At 45.7% G+C, this 16,685-nt stretch overlaps 2 protein-coding genes across 2 annotated transcripts; one reads left to right on the top strand and one right to left on the bottom strand.

The window, feature by feature from the left end:
• The first annotated feature begins 2,642 nt into the window (after positions 1 to 2,642).
• Positions 2,643 to 9,501, top strand: SERPINF1 (serpin family F member 1). Its single transcript, XM_048966703.1, has 8 exons — positions 2,643 to 2,770; positions 5,305 to 5,390; positions 5,806 to 6,004; positions 6,084 to 6,239; positions 6,996 to 7,199; positions 7,996 to 8,138; positions 8,522 to 8,732; positions 9,089 to 9,501. The coding sequence occupies exons 2-8, from the start codon at positions 5,313 to 5,315 to the stop codon at positions 9,346 to 9,348; spliced, it is 1,251 nt and encodes a 416-aa protein (XP_048822660.1). The 5' UTR covers positions 2,643 to 2,770; positions 5,305 to 5,312; the 3' UTR covers positions 9,349 to 9,501.
• Positions 9,502 to 9,580: 79 nt separating this feature from the next.
• Positions 9,581 to 16,633, bottom strand: SMYD4 (SET and MYND domain containing 4). The gene is made up of 10 exons (XM_048966700.1): positions 16,422 to 16,633; positions 16,213 to 16,354; positions 15,972 to 16,061; positions 13,756 to 14,914; positions 13,311 to 13,493; positions 12,854 to 13,017; positions 12,025 to 12,157; positions 11,475 to 11,591; positions 10,990 to 11,113; positions 9,581 to 10,303 (listed from the first exon to the last, which is right to left on the bottom strand). Exons 1-10 carry the CDS (start codon positions 16,550 to 16,552, stop codon positions 10,153 to 10,155), a joined length of 2,394 nt encoding a protein of 797 aa, XP_048822657.1. The 5' UTR covers positions 16,553 to 16,633; the 3' UTR covers positions 9,581 to 10,152.
• Between the last annotated feature and the right edge of the window lie 52 nt (positions 16,634 to 16,685).

Here is a 16,685-nt window from a genome sequence, read left to right as displayed (position 1 = left end):
GAAAAGTATGGTGCTCTGTTTTTGTGAAATAACAGTTACACAGCACAAGGGCCATCCTTCTGGCAGAGTTTTCCTAACTCGGGAAGTCTGTCTTCCCTCAAAGGAAGGAGCAGAATGCTTCTGGGAGCCTCCGTCCCTGAATAGTCTGCACCATCTGCTGGAATAAGAGAAGGACTGACTCACTAACCATGAATTCCAGGGACGCAGGAGACTTTGGAGAATAAAAAGTACTGGCTCAAAGCTGCAATTACACATTTCTTGTAGTCTAAAAGAGGAAAAATGGCTAAAGATAATGCCCACCCCTGTGACCAATGCAATGACACATCCCCTTCAAAATGAGGGTGTAATTATGGGGCCACATAATTCCAACAAGAAAACCCACAAGAATCTAGCTCTACTCCAAAGGCATAGCTCTAGCCCACAGGGTACATTTCAGCTCATTTATTTATACAGATTCATCTGGAACATTCAGAAATACCATCCCATGCCTTGGGTAAGTCTTGCTTTCCTAATGCAAGGTCATTCCACTCTGTTGCACTGCAACCTGTGCGAAAGTGCAAGCCCTCCTTTACACAACTCTGCCCTCCAGTGCCCTTTCTTCTGTAAGGTTTTTTCCCCCTCGTTCTCAGGTTCCTGAACAGCTTTGGTTTTTATTTCCTATCTTCCTTCTTTCTGCCATTCCTCCTCCTCCAAGCTATTCTTGTCAAACTATTAATTTCATCTTATTTGTCAGTAAAGCAGCCTCCCATGACTGTGCTTTGGTGCACAAATGATGGGTTACACCAACCTTAAGACTCCACTGACTCTGCAGAAGAGGCACTTTGTAAAATGCAAAGTAATATTAATGTCTCCACTCAGGAATTTCCACTTTGCTTTCCTAAGCCTTCATGTTGACTGAGCTCCATTCTGAAGCAACACGACCAGCACAGAGCATCTGCTCCATAACTCACCTGCACCACCGGCTGAGAATACCAAATAAGCCTGAGTATCTTTAATATTACACAGGTTTTTTCTCACTAAACCAAATTCATATCAATATCAGAGCTTCCACACCGCTGTTCAGGCAGCATATTGTGTGCTCTCTTGAATCCAAAACAACCAACAGTAAAATATTTCTATTGATTTAACAGAACTGATACTTATGTAATGAGAAGCAGGGGATCAACAAATCCACCACTTCAGGGATATGCTTGCTCTACCTGCAGGAATAAAGCTTGCTGTAGGCTATAACATTCTATGCAATCGCTGCTCCAATTTAAATGGCTTTACACCAAGATTTTATTTTAATAGAAGGGTTTTCATTTGGAGATACACAAAGACACAAAAATGTTCTCTGTGTTCTTCCACAAAATGTATTTTAATACCGAATTTGTATCCAGAAGTGACAAACATCAGAAGTGATCTCCACAGCTCACGCTCTCAGCAGACGATGGAAGTCTAACAAGTGCAAACATCTCTGCTGATGCCTTCTCACTGAACAAGCCAAGAAGCAGCTGAGAGCAGAGCTGCTGCTCTTTGTGTCAGAAAGGGTCACCTTTGAAGCACTGGCTAATTGCAAAGCAGGCTTCCTGATTTGCTTTTCCCACTTGCAAAAACAGCTGCTATTGCTCCTCCAAAACCATCCCTTCCTCTTATCTGAGGGACTGTGCAAGGCCAACGCAAGCATCTATGAGTAACTCGTTACCTCCTAGCAGCAAAGCTGGCAGCCCAAAACGTGTCCCAGTACAAACCTGGACTAGGGGCATGGATGTTACTGCACAATTTGCTTTCAGCATTTCAGAGCAGGCAAACAGCTGTACTGGATCAGGCAGCCACATGCCCATCTCTCCTAGTAGCTAAGGTCAAATGACTGAGGAATAAACCCAAAAAGTAGAACTCAGGACAGAAAAACAACTCTTCTCTCATTGCGTCTCCCAGGTGCTGAGCATGATGTGACATCTGACCATCGTTAGACTGCAATCTGTCGTCCATCAATTTATCATTTACTTTTTAAAAATCCATTTATCTTTCATCTTCTTCAATATTGAGGTGCAATGACTTTTACAGTTCAATACTTATGAGAAAAAAAACACAAAAAACCTCACTAAAAACATACTGATCTTCATGAGTGCTCCCCATGGCTCTTCTATTATGAAAAATAACGACCTCCGCCTCTTCCCTCCTCCCAATCACTTATCACTCTATAAGCTCCTACAACATTCTCTTCATTAACTTCCTTTCTTCTTTTTAACCAAGCCTACTTTTCTTTTTTGGCCAAAAAAACTTTAAGACACATACATTGATAACTTCTTCACTAGCAACTATCACTGGGTAGAATCACTTCTCGAGATCTTCCCCTTAACTGCTTTAAGCTGCAGATGAATCCTGCTTCCCCTTCACAAGCCTCTCCATTAAATCTTTAAACAATGCTGTATTAACAGAGAGAAGAAATTCCCTCATGTGACACGGGGCAGCAGTGAGGGAATAAAAGGCTTTCTCAAACACCGCAGGGAAGAACAGGCTGAACACTTGGCTCAGCCCCACATTTCAGCTGTTAGAAAGCCCTTATCACACAAGGCACATTTGCTTTGGAAAGTTAAGCAAGAGGATCACAGCAAAAGAAAATGGGAGCAGAGCACTTTAAGAGCGCCCTGGGAAGCTGTAACCTGAAGCCTGCTGAAGGCTGGGCTGGGGAGGCAGCAAAAAGCAGATGTGGCTGCGCTGATCCTGCACTGTCCCCGGCTCACACTCACTGGGATCCTGCGGCAGTGGCGGCCGAGAGGAGCCCAAGGTAAGGGGCAGCAGAGGCTGCATGTGCTGCCCACCTCAGCAGCCGGCAGCCAAAGAAGCAGAGGGCACAAGGATGAGGCTGGGGGCTTCTGGGTGGGCGCTGGGGCACAGGTGTCAAAGAGCAGCACTCCCATCAGGTGAGCAGCACCACCAAGGGTTGGGAGCCAGCAGCATCCTTGGGCACCGCTGTGCTTCTGGAGCAGAGGTGTGCTCAGGGAGTGGGCCTCCTTTTTTCCTACCTGGTCTGCCCTGCTAGTACCTGTGTTGCAGCTGGGAAGAGGCTTTTTCTTTTGGCAAAGGTAACAATTTAGGTGGGAGTCAAATCCTCTAGATCTAGTGGTTGCACGATGCTTCAGAAGTAGCCAGTGCTGAGGGGTGGAGCAATCACAGAGAGCAGTGTGAACTCATCAGTGCTACTTCATAGGACCCCTAAAATCAGAAGTATTTGTAAATGACTTTGAGACTCGTATCACTGTAGAAGGAAAGCAAAACATTTCACTCAGCACCCGCAGGCCTTCACAGATGGACAACTCCCTGGCACAAAGTTCCTCCTCAGCTCCTTTAACAACACTTTCTTTCTGTATCTTTCTTACTGTAACATCAGATTCTGCATGCTGTTGCTCCTCTTCTTTCTAAAGGCAGCTACAGATTTTCATAGCACTCCTGAAACCATCCCACCTTTGCTCCACCAAGTTCTTCTCTCTCTGCATTACTGGCTGTGTGCTAAAGGACATGCAAATAGAATCCAGATGTTCAGACTAATTCAAGTGCAAAAAGGCTTTGTCTTTCTAAAATGGAAATTGTTTTTTGGCAAAGTTTGAGAAATACGAAGCTGGTGACAGCGCTGGCAAAAACAGAACAGATCTGCAGAACCAATCTCCGTTGCTGTACTCCCAGGAGCTCAGTATAGTTGGAAGCAGGGATTGTGTTGAGCTTTTTGTTGTTTTTTTTTTCCAAGAGAAAAGGTTATGGTCTATGGAAAAGCTTCATCTCCAGACTGGACTGTGCCAAACCTCTTCCTCTTAGCGTGTGAGGACTGCTTGGTGCAGGCATCCTCACAGAGCCCTGGCTGTGACCTGTCTTAGATGCACGCTGAGCCTCTCTGCTTCAGCACGGTGCCTGTTCATTTTAGACCTCTGCAACAACAGAAGCAATCCCAACATTGTACCCACTGTCATACCACCAAATACGTTGGTTTCTTCCAGCATAGTAAATCTTCTTGATAGAGTTGCATTTCCTGTGCCAGAAAAATCTCTTCTACTCAACAGCTGGTATAGGAAGAGGCCACAAGATACAAGAGCACAGGGAGAAGAAAGTACTACTTCTATGTTGCACTGTCTAAGCTTATGTGAAAACTTATGATCTCCACTGTGATACGGTTTTCTCCAAGGCAGAACTACCTCTAGAAGAAAAGGGTTTTGGCAGGAAAGAGCAGCAGTGAACGGCCTTTCACTGAAGGAAAGCCTCTGCCTGAGCAGACCAGGTCCTGACCTGTGGCTGTTGTAGCCACGTGGCTTTAAGTTGTATTTCCACCAGTAGGCGTATTGCCTTTATAGCTGCAGTTAATCTGAAACACATGTTCTTTCTGCTGCTTCACTGGATGCCTGGATCACAGGGGTTACTTAAACACAACTCTCTTCCTTTAATTTCTGGGAATCTGTATAAATATTGCTTCAGACCAGCCGCAGCGACGTCTGTTCTCTGGGGCATGACACTTCTGCAGTAGTTCTGCACCCACAGTGAAACCCTGGCTTACACGCTGCCCTTTGCACCAGACCTGGCTGGAAGAGTCACATATGCCAGCAATGGAGTGATTCAAAGTGGCTTCTACAGAAGGAACAAGCTTACCAGCTTTGGGTACTTCTCTCTCGCCTCTAAAATACTGAATAAGCCAAGCTCTGACTTTCATCTGTTAGCCAGATTTGGCCCAGCATTAGGGATTTACACACTGCCCTTTCTTCACTGGCTTTTAAGAAAGCTCTTCTTGGTCCTTTATCCAACTGCAAATAAGAAGCAAAGGACTTGTATAGGCTCTATAGCCTTCCAAGTACTTACAGACACAAGAATCATGATGAACTACTGCCTGAGACAGGAACTTGTTTACCAGAACAGTAGATAGTTTTTGTCTTCTACCTCATTTAACAGTATAGATTTGCTAGCTTCTATATGTTCTGATGTATTTAATTTTTAGCCTAGCACTGAGAAGTTATGATTTAATGCTTTTCTGGACCCTAGCACTCAGTAGCTGCCAGCATCAGTGTGGTTTGGGCCACACACATCTGCTTATGTGTTTAGACACACCCAGGCATGAGTGCTTGCCCAGTTTTGAAGTCCTCAGAGCCAAGGCTGGCTGAATAGTTCAAGCTAGAGGAGAAGAAAACCCAGCAAAAATCAGGTGTGCATTTCACAATCAAGAAGGACAAGCAGCAGCATGTCATCACAGCTCCCATCACAACGAGATACAGCAGCCAGCAGTGGTGGAGATGCATTCCTCTCAGTGTTACTCAAACTAACTGCCATGTTCTTACTCTGTAGGTTCAGGCATGCAGATTCCAGTGATTCTCCTTCTCCTGGGTCTTCTAACGATCCCAAGTAAATCCCAGAACTCACCTACTGGGCAGGTAAGTAGAAGACAGCAACAGAGAATGAGGGAGAGATACTTGAAGAAGATTATTTAATTTTAGAAAGTCTTAAGGAAGGATTAAGCACCCTCCTCCTAAATTAACTAGGTTTTCATTTAGCAACATAATGAGACTAACTACTGCTTTACGTAGTTAAAGCCACAGTGCTGACATCAGGAGATGACTGTGAGGCAGATACAGTGGATTCCAACCTGAGCACCACCTCCAGCCTTATTGGGACACTTTAAAGTGAAGTCAGTATTCCTGCAGTCTCTCTGTATCAGTAAGATCAAGCTAATATTTCTGTGGATTACAGGAGAGTATCCACAGATTGTTTGCCTTTGAAATGCTTAAAGTAACCGTACCTGTTCTTGCAAACTTCAAGTCTGAACACAGTGCTCCCTGTACTTGCTAGAACTCTCCGACCACTGATGGGACTGTTGGTGAGGTTGAGGAGGAAGATCCATTCTATAAGACCCCTGTAAACAAGCTGGCAGCTGCAGTCTCCAACTTTGGCTATGACCTGTACCGCCAGCAATCCAGCCGGACAGCCACTGCCAACGTGCTGCTGTCTCCATTCAGCCTGGCGACTGCTCTCTCTGGTCTCTCACTTGGTGAGTTCCTGCCCCTTTTCCTCACATGCTCTTTGATTTGACAGGCCCTCCTTTATACTGTTGTCCTTCTTGTTGGCAGGGGCTGGAGAACGAACAGAAGATGTGATTTCTCGTGCCCTCTTCTATGATCTACTTAACAAAGCTGAGGTCCACAACACCTACAAGGACCTACTGGCCAGTGTGACTGGGCCAGAGAAGAGCCTGAAAAGTGCCTCCCGTATCATCGTGGAGAAAAGTAAAAGTCCTTTCCCTCTCTTAGAATTTACCTACATAACTAGCAGCAGGTAGAAAACACTGAACAAGTAACACTACACAAACAGCTTGGCTCTGATATAACGAGCCACAACACAGGCAGTGCATGGAATGTGCTCCTGCTTCAGATAAAGCCTTGGAACGTTTATGCACATGCAAATAAATGAGAAGACCAAACATGCACCAAAAGATACTGGTGAGAGCAGCTAGCATGCAGAAAACCTAGAAGAAACTCACTATAAGGATTCTGGTTTCCTAGCAGATGCTGCTAACTATCAGGAATCACAAATTACATTTTCCTATTTGGTGACAGCATTCAGCCAGTATTCTGTGTTTAGTTCCTTGCAGAAATATTTGAGATATGCAGTCAACATCTGAAAAAAAAACTAGCAGGTATCTTGTGAAACCAAAATCTAATAGGTTGAGTAAGCTGTGCTCATACAGAAAGCTAGAGAAAGAAGATTGATGCAGGAATAGCTGTACCCAAGCCTTCTGTTCATATCTCCTTTACTTTTTAGTAGAGAGTTGTTCCATACTCCAGCACGGATGGTTTTAGGATTTGGTTCAGTTTCTTCCTTGCACTGTCAGTCATTCCTTTTGATGGCAGGTTTCAGCATACTCACAGCCACAGATCTCTTTTGAGAGAACTGCTGCTGAGCTTCAGACTGCAATTTGCTGCCTTGAGATCGTTTTCACAAGGGCGCTAATTAACTGCAACATCCATCTTTTTGTTTCCCAGGACTGAGGGTGAAATCTACTTTCCACGGCCAGCTAGAGAAGTCCTACAAAATGCGTTTGAGGGCACTAAGTGGCAACACCCAGTTAGACCTCCAGGAAGTCAACAACTGGGTACGGCAGCAGACGAGGGGGAGGATTCTGCGGTTCATGAAAGATATGCCCACAGATGTCAGTATTCTCCTTGCTGGGGCTGCCTACTTCAAGGGTAAGGTGTGCACTTTGTTACAGAGGTCTGTTAAGCACACATTAGAAGATATGTGAAGGAACGACCTCACTGCCAACAGTGAAAATAAAGTGCCAAGGTACCGAATGTAAGAAAGTGATTGAGCGCACGTTTAATAAGCAAGAAAAATATTCATGCTACCTGAGCAGAACTAGTCGTCAGCGGAGGAATTATTACTCTTGGGAAGCTGAATCTTGACCTGTTTGCAGTAACAGACCAGAGAAGAAAGCTTAAGCTTGCAAAACTCAATGGCAAAAGATAGAGCATTAACATTTAGGGAAGGCAGAGGTTAAAGGCTGTGCTGAGCCTTACTGTTGCTGTGGAAGGCATGTAGGGAAATACTGGAGGGATGTTCTAGAACACACTCCAAGCCAGCACCTACACAATCCAGTGTCCCAGAGAATTATTGCTTAGAGACAAGGAGCAAAACAAAGGTGGAGAGAGGATTGCTTTCTGTGCATTGACACAATTGTTATCCTTTAAAATAGTTTTGTCATTACATAAGTAGACATCAACTTCCCAACAGCTACTCCACCCATACACTGGCTTGATTTTTTTTATTTCCCATTTAGTCAATTCTCAGATGAAAAGGAGGGGCCTAAGAACGGCAGTAAATCAATAAGCTCAATCAGCCTACTTCCATCTCTATCATTCACTCGTGCCTCAACTTTTAAAGAACAAATACTACATCATACATAAAGCACAGCATTTCTCAGCCGCATATAAGACTAGTTCAACGTTCCAGAAAATCTTTCATTTTATCTTTTCAAAAAAACAGGGACTTGGAAAACCAAGTTTGACACCAAGAGGACTGTCCTGAACGACTTCCATCTGGATGAGGACAGAACTGTGAAAGTGTCCATGATGTCAGACCCCAAAGCCATACTGCGATACGGTTTTGACTCAGAGCTCAACTGCAAGGTCAGACAGCAAATATTGCACAAGATCTAAACCTACTGAGGAACAGGCTCAGCTACACTTAGCTGTTAAGCCATTCCACAAGACAGCATCGCTCCACCCATCAGGCTAGTTTTGCAGTCCCTATTTTGAAAGGCAGTTTGTTGATTCTTAGAATATTCTTTCTGCTGTTACATTGGCTAGGTGATAACCAGTGCAGAATTTAAACAGTGCACAGATCCTACTAGCCTGTTTTGGTTTGCTTAAAGCTGGGCAAGAGGAGCAGGACAAACAACTTTTCAATCTGTGCTTGTTTCAAACAAATCTTTTGCTGTAGTATGAGTTCAAAGAAGGTGCACTGGTCCATGGGTTTTATGTCCCTTTCTTATTTACAACTGGTCTTCCAGATTGCCCAGCTGCCACTGACAGAAGGAGTCAGCGCCATGTTCTTCCTGCCTACGAAGGTGACCCAGAATATGACTCTGATTGAGGAAAGCCTCACTTCTGAGTTTGTTCATGATGTAGACAGGGAGCTGAAGACAGTGCATGCTGTGCTAAGCTTGCCCAAACTGAAGCTGAACTACGAAGAGGCACTTGGCAACACTTTAAAGGAGACAAGTATGTACATCACATTCTCTCTACAGACTGTCAGGTCTGAAAGCAGTAGGCAAGTTGCTTCCTGCTCACAAGGGAATATGATGCTGGTGGGTTATTAGTTTGGTACCACTCTCAGTCTGTACAGACTTCAGCAACAACTAAACCACTTCAGTCCAGGACTCCTCAGCTTTTTATCAGATATTTCCACCAAGCTCATACAGTGTTTCTGAGGTTAAGAGGGAGAAGCACAGTACAAACAGATGTAAGCTTCTCTCTGTTACCTCTGCCTGAACAGCCATGTCCTCCTGGATCACAGCATTAGCAGTGCTGCTTTCCCACCTGCTTTTAGTTAATGGAATTTTCTTTCTTTCCTCCAGGGCTCCAGTCACTTTTCACATCACCTGACTTTACTAAGATTTCTGCCAAACCTATTAAGCTATCTCATGTGCAACACAAGGCAGTTTTGGAGCTTAATGAAGATGGGGAAAAATCCACACCAACTCCTGGGGTGAATGCTGCTCGTCTGACCTTCCCCATAGAGTATCATGTGGACAGACCATTTCTTCTTGTGCTGCGAGATGATACCACTGGAACCCTCCTCTTCATTGGCAAAATCCTGGACCCCAGAAGTGTTTAGATCCCTTCACAGTAATCTGCAGTGGTAGTGCTTGAGTGGAAAGGATGGTACTGGGAGAGATATTGGCTCCCTGCTCTGCTGCACAAAGACACAACTTGCAAATCTTATGCCTTTATGCTGCAATAAAAGAGCTTTTGCTATTACTCTCCACAAGCCCCTGTATTCTCCCTTGAAAGACTGTCCTGTTTATGTCACATACCTTCACACTCCCATTTTCCCTAGATGGATCCCCAGTGCTGTTCTCTCCTATATACAGACATTACTCTAGTGTATACTGCATCTTCCCCTAACACATCCACCAAGCCGAAGCCAGTTGTTAATCACTGCTGGATCAGCTCTGGTAGCCCTCCAAGTTCTGCAGTGTCCTCTTACAGCTCTGAGTTTGCACTTCCCAGCCAGCTGCCTCATCCATCCCAACCATTTATGTTTCATGCTGACAAGGAATGGAAGTCCGTCATTAGAAGAAAAAGGCACTTTGGTCTGGATGACCGAACGTTCATGACCAACAAAATACCAACACAGGAGGTTCATATCTCTAGAAACACACATACACATAAGCATCTCAAGCATTTGCTTCACCCACATGCAGAAATCCTACAGCAGCATCTATTTCCACTACACCACACGCAGACCCCTCATGTTAGAACCGGTCATTTTATTTACAATTGTATCTCTAAAGAGCATCTTGGATTTCACTTGAGTTATCGTTACACACAATTTTCCAGCTTGTACTACATGACAACCTTACCACATGAAACTTAGCTTTGATGAAAGATCACATTGAATCTTCCTTTGATAGGGAAATTAAGTCCTCTGAAGGATGCTTCTGGGAAGCTCTAACAGACAGGTCTTCATCTCTTGTAGTTCCTGGATCTGAGTACTCTGCGGACCACAGTGCACTGATAAAATCTCCTCTGCTCTTTGAATTGTGCTCAGAGCTTCAGAAACTGCCAATCTGAAATAGGGAAAGTGTATACAAAATAATGAATTCAGCTCCCTCAAGTTGCACAAGCTGCAAACCTTCTCCCCAAGAAACCTCACCCTGTTCATGGCTATCAATCCCACCCTCCACCACCCTTCAGCAACAGGAAAAGTAGGAAGTGTTTCAGCTGCAAAGGGAGGATGGGCAAAAATAATGAATAAGGAAAGGAAATGGATAAAAAGTTAAAACATTATCTTTGAGTATATATACCCACTTCTTCTGCACTGTAGCTCATGCTAAAATTCAGACAGTTGAAGGGATGTGTTGTTAGAAGATTTGCAGTAATCAGGAGATTAACTGGAGGGCCAAAATAGAGCAAGATTTTATTTCCTTATTTGAAAAGATGTCAACAACATTGTTCAATTGAAACGCAAACACCAGGGGTGACTAGTTCTCAGAATAAAATAGGACAGAGAATAAACAGAGGCAGGAAATAGAAAGAGTAGACAGATAAAAGGCTGAGGAATGGGTCCAAAGAGAGTCATAAGGCGTAAGTGAACCCTGTTGGGTTCTATCGACTTGCAGTTGAGTAGTGGACAGCTTTTGTACCTGGACCAAACTGCCCAGGGCCCTGCAACATGCCAAGGACCAACTGCCACAGTGCTGTGTTGGACACACATGAGGCGCAGGGATGGGAGAGAGAATGAAAGCAAATTTACCCATTGAAGAGAATTTGTGCCAGTTTGAAGAGTTCATGACCCATTTCTACACTAGATGGCCCATGATGCATTTCCACAAGCTGAATACTCCTCTCCAAGTGTCTGGCTGCTTCCTGCCACTTTCCTAATGGAAAAATAAACAAACAAACAGAACTATAAATAATTACTTTTTACAGCTACTGTCATACAAAGAGTTTGACAGCATTATGCAAAACGTGGTGAACTGTGTCTACAGTATGCTTGGGAGGCTGCTATTCTCTGAACCAGGACAAGGAAACATGACAAGAACATGAGATCACATTATTGGTCATTGCCTGCTGAGAATGTAACTTTGGCAAAAGCAGTCTTTCTGAGAGCTCTGCTGTCAAAACTAGAGAAATGGAGTAGTAGAAAAGTAAAAAAGCTAGTCAGGGAAAACACTAGCCAAATTAAATCCCCAGTTCAGAAAACTGAAGACGATTTTGAGTGAGAAGACAATGCCGTACCAAGAGCAGCATAGATCTGTGCCAGATGGTCCTCCAGCTCTCCCATCAGCAAATGCTCTGGTGACAAGAAGTTTCTAGCATCCATTTGACACTTCAGGAGCATTCTGATAGCTTCATCTATAAAACAGAATATGAAAAATTCATCCTACTGGCCAGTCCCCAGCCTGCCATGAGTCATGTAATAGACTCAGTCATCTCTGCATCTTACACAACTATATCTGGATTTGGTTAGGATTCAACATCTACTTCCTCTGCAGCCCTGCTTACTCTTAACACAGAGCTGGCCAGACTCACTTCAGGAAAGCGAGGCCCAAGAATGCATAACTCCAAAGTTATCCTGAGTTCTTTTAGTCACTGTGGAACAACGTGTGACCTAGATTAACACCCGGATCAGGGGTATAAAAAAAAATAAAGCTCAAGTCCCCAGGGACATCCGGCTTCATGCCAGCAGATCCCAACTACATAAGCAACAGTGCCATCTCATGGCTATAACAAGCCTCCTGATGCGTACCAAGAGCTGCTGACCTTAAAGCAGAAAGCTGAGCCTTACCAGCCTTGCTGTCTCTTAGCAGCTCTAATGCTTTCTCCATTTGCTGCTGAAGGTCCAGTAAGCGCCGTGACAATCTCCCTCTGCTGACTGAGAACGCACAAGCTTCGTTTGAACAACAAAGCATTTCTTCCCCCTGTGAAAACATCCCTGTAATCATTCTTGCTCACATTCAACTCAAGCTTGCTTTCCACCTCCATACCTCTGTATTATGCTACAGAGATGCTAAATATAGTTCAGAAACCAGGTGGCTTGCTTGTAAACTGCTGCTAACTTACTCGGGTTTTAGGTGAAGCTTCCAGGAATAGCTATGACTGCTATGCAGGCCGGTCTCAGCCCCCCGTAGGTTAGGTTGAAGCAAGGTCAAGAAGTATACAACTAATGTTCATACAAAATACAGACCCTGTTGGCTTATCATCTATGCTACATTTGTTTTCCATTTATATCCTGTGAACTGCAGACAGTGTGATTCTGATCACACATAAAACCTGCAGGTAACATCTTGTGCTCTAGACTCCAGGACCCATTTTCTTTCCCAAACATCGTCCTCCCCACAAACCACAGCCATGATATTATCTGATTCCTTCTGCAAGTTCAAAGGGATTTTAACTCCCTGTTAAGGGCAGAATTTTCACTATAATGCTGGAAGATTGAAAGCAAGAACACTGCAAGGAAGCCGGTTAAGAACAGTGAAATACTGCTTTTACTCTGCAGGGGCTTTTACTTGCGCAGCAGAGGTGATAAACTCAGGCCTTTAAATCTTGACTTTCCCAGAGGCCCAAACATTACACATCCTGATAAAGTTAAACAATCATAACCATTGAAGAACTACCTGCATTGAAGCCTGGCAGTTAGGGCAGCAGAATGAGTTTCTCATGGACACACTCTCGACATCAGACTCTAACTCATCAAGGCATGCCTGACAGCGGCACTCAAAGAAATACTGACTGAGAAGCTGTTGTCTCTCAGCAACCCTCATTCTACAGTGATGAGGCCCTGCAGAAGGACAGCAAGGGTAGAAAGCACTTAACAAGTACAGTTCCTAAAGATCCATCTTTGTTAAAACTGAGACAAAATGCAACATCTTTTGGATAGCACAGAACTGGAGACTGAAAGCACATTGGGTTCAGCAGATAAATACTTAGTGTGATGCCTCTGGTCAAGGCTCATACATAAACAAAGACTCTAGCAGCATTACACTGGGAATTATGATATTATTAGCAATCAGTAAGCACGCCAAGGAGGGGAGAAAGGATATCTGTGCCTTGAGACAGAGATTTAACACTTACCGTAGCAATGGAAAATCTCCCGGCCGCTTGGGATTGACTGAGATGCCCTGACAGTGGCAACTGTCCCACTGAATGACACACTGATATTGGGGCTGCACGAATGGTTCAGAAGGCTGAGGACAGGAAAGAAGGCTGTGGCCAGGCGCACAGGCTTCTTATTTACAACAGCACCATCTCCAGACTCTAAAGACAAAGAAAAAACACTGCGTTGAGAATGAATGCTCTGTAACCCATGCCAATTATGCAATTACAGATACCATTAGATAGCTGGTACAGTAAAGGACAGCTGAATACCATCTATGTGTGCACCAAAGAACAGGCTGACATGAGACAGGACATGAAATTTTAAACAATTACTTCCCCTCTGCAATAGGAGCTTTTTACAACTCTCTGCTTCACACAAATGAGATGAATTACAAGGAAGAGCTTAAATTTTTTATCTTACCTAACTCCTGCATTACAGTGACCGCTTGTGCGTTACACTGTAGCTGCAACACATGCCTCAGCATTGCTTCTGCTATAATCATCAGTTCTGGAGACAGTTCCTCAGATGTTTTTCCATACATCTTCTGTTCTGATCCCATTATAGATGACTCCCTGTTCAGAACAGCAGCCTCTAGACCAGTTTCTTGCAATTTTTTGCATATAGCTATTATACTCAGCATGCAAAGGAACTTATGTTCAGGACTATGCTTCTCAACATGTGGCAAAAGGTTGAACACAGCTCGGTAAGAACTCTGGTACTGGCCATCATCATTACAACCAGGGATACCTTTTGTTCCAGCTCTTGTATCCAGTGCCTCACTGGGATGTTTATCTCCTGCCTCAGCATTGCAAAGGTCCTTGTTGCTATCATCATGCGACCACTCCACCAGCCTGCTAACCTCTGAAAATCCTGCTAGTAGAACAGTCCTTAAGGCAACATGGCAGAAGACCCCTAACACGAGCAGCAGTGCTCCCAAGGGGCACTCTGTCCTGTGGTACTGCTCCCATGCCACATCTGCACAGTTTTGGCTGCAGTACTTTGCATAACTGCATCCACAGCATGGGACAGAGGCTAAGAGCTGCTTCAGACAACGGTGGCAATAAAGATCTGCGTTAGTGACTTGAGTATCCCACACCGTTTCACTGCTGTTCTGTAGAAGAAGGCTATCCCCTTCAACTGGGCAGAGCACACAGACAAAAGCCTTCTCTTTCAACAGGCTCTGTCCTGGCAGGATGTCCTGGGAGGCCACCAAGTGACGTCCTCTCTCTGTATTGAAATTCAAGCTCAAAGATGAAGATGCACCTGAAATACTGCCATTCTCTTCCCAGATCTCTGACTCCCTTTGAATATCATCATGTGCTCCTCGTGAAGGTTCTGAACAGCTCCCCTGATGTATTTCAGTCTTCAGCTGGTTTAACTTTTTCAGTAGCGTAAGGTGGGTAGAACTAGTCATAATCCCATCTACAGTCACTTTATTTTCCACTGCAGTGAGGGCGTCTGTTGCATCCTGTAACCTCCCCAAACGCAGCAGGCATTCAGCCTTCCGCAGCAAGACCTTGGGCAGCAGCCTATCTGGATAGCCATGACTTTCAGCCCTGGCAATATCTTCCAAACAAACCTAGAAACAAAGATAAGGACTTCTAAGGCCACTTGAAAATGATGTACTCTTTTATTCCATTTAAGATTCAGCACATTTTAATAAGACTCTTTACTGGCTATGGACAAAAAGTTTGCCTATCTGTTAAGCAGATAAAACTTCTAACATAGATCTAGAAAGAAAGCAGCAATGTCTAGGTAATGATGGAAGCTTTAAGCACAGCTTCAGAAGCACACCTGATTATAAAATGGCTCGGGTTAGAAGGGATCTCAAAGATCATCAAGCTCCAACCACCCTTCTGTGGGAAGAGCTGCCAAACACTAAATCAGACACCAGATCAGGTTGCCCAGAACCACACTCAACCTGGCTGAGAACACAGAATCACAGAACTGTAGGGGTTGGAAGGGACCTCTAGAGATCATCGAGACCAACCCCCCTGCCAAAGCAGGTTCCCTACACCAGGTCGCAAACCTTCAGCTTCTCTTAGCAGCTTGTGCCAGGGCCACACCACTCTCTCAGTGACAAATTTCCCTGATATCTAATCTAAATCTCCCCTCTTTTAGTTTAAAATCATTCCCCCCTATCTTATTGCTATCTACCCACATAAAAAGCTTATTTTCTACCTGCTTATAAGTTCACTTTAAGTGGACGGCCACTATCGGGTGTCTCCTAAGCCTCTCCTTTAGGCTGAACGAGGCCAGCTCCCTCACCTATTTTTGTAGCAGAGGTTCTCCAGCCCTCTGATCATACCTGTGGCCTTCTGGACCCGCTCCAACAGCTCCAAATCTTTTGTGAGCCAGGAGCCGCAGACCTGGACACGGCACAATAGATGGGGCCTCATGAGGGCAGAGCGGAGGGGGACAATCCCATGCCTCTCCTTGCTGCCACCCCTCTGCTGACACAACCCAGGATACAGCCGGCCGCTAATCTATAGCCTCTCAAAGAGACACCACTGTGGGGTTTGCGGGAGCAGCGACCTGAAATCTGACACGCAAACACTGCTAGGCAACACCTCAGATTCTGCTTGTGCTCTTCTTTACCCCGTTCCCCACATGCTCACATCGCTGCCCCGACTTACCTCAAAGTGCCCGAGATGGAACAGGGCTGCGGAGCGGTTGGCGAAGCACAGGGCCACCTCAGGACTGCGGGGAGGTTCGTGGGCCGCGGCCTGTAGGAGCAGAGTGGGCTGACAATTCGGGGGGGAGGAGGGCAGCCCCCACCGCTTCTCCTCACAGAAACCCCTCAGCAGTTTGGCGCACGAAGCGCCCGGCGGGGCCGCAACTCTCACCCCAGCCCCTCTTACCGGCGTTCTCTCCTACCTGCGAGTACAGCCTAGCGGCTTCGCTGTAGCGGCAGCGGCCGAACCGCCGGTTTCCCTCCTCCCGGTAGAAGCGAGCGGCTGCTGACTCCTTGTCCGTGCGAACCCGGCCACACAGCCGCCGTAAGGCCGCCACCTCGGGCCTGCGGGACACCGGGATCAGCACCGCGGCCAACCCCACCTCAGCCCTGCCTCACCCATCCCACTCACCCAAAGAGGCCGCAGCCCACCCGTAGCGCCTCGCCCAGCGATGCTGCCGCCAGCCGTTCCCTCAGCGCTGGCTCCAGAGCGGCCCAGCGCCGGGCAACGTTCTGCCGCCACTCCTCCACCGGCAGCGCCATGGGCCGCTCCCCGTTCTACTTTCTAATGGCGGCGCCCAGTGGGGAAGCACTGCTTTCCCTTAAGGTACTTCCGCCGTACGGCGACTGGGCAGCCAATAGGAGCGCGACTCTGGGCGCGCGCGCGGCGTGACGT

The sequence above is a fragment of the Lagopus muta genome, chromosome 20, assembly GCF_023343835.1.
Source record: "Lagopus muta isolate bLagMut1 chromosome 20, bLagMut1 primary, whole genome shotgun sequence".
Classification (NCBI taxonomy): Eukaryota; Metazoa; Chordata; class Aves; order Galliformes; family Phasianidae; genus Lagopus; species Lagopus muta.
Note: the sequence above shows the minus strand (reverse complement) of the source record. Positions and strands in the feature narration are given on the sequence as shown.

Coding starts and splice junctions, on each gene's coding strand:
- SERPINF1 (XM_048966703.1), top strand. CDS start 5,313: ATGCAGATTCCAGTGATTCTCCTTCTCCTGGGTCTTCTAACGATCCCA. Junction 5,391..5,805: donor AGAACTCACCTACTGGGCAG/GTAAGTAGAAGA, acceptor TGTACTTGCTAG/AACTCTCCGACCACTGATGG. Junction 7,200..7,995: donor TGGGGCTGCCTACTTCAAGG/GTAAGGTGTGCA, acceptor TCAAAAAAACAG/GGACTTGGAAAACCAAGTTT.
- SMYD4 (XM_048966700.1), bottom strand. CDS start 16,552: ATGGCGCTGCCGGTGGAGGAGTGGCGGCAGAACGTTGCCCGGCGCTGG. Junction 16,062..16,212: donor CCGCTAGGCTGTACTCGCAG/GTAGGAGAGAAC, acceptor CTGCTCCTACAG/GCCGCGGCCCACGAACCTCC. Junction 14,915..15,971: donor TCCATCTCGGGCACTTTGAG/GTAAGTCGGGGC, acceptor CTTTGTTTCTAG/GTTTGTTTGGAAGATATTGC.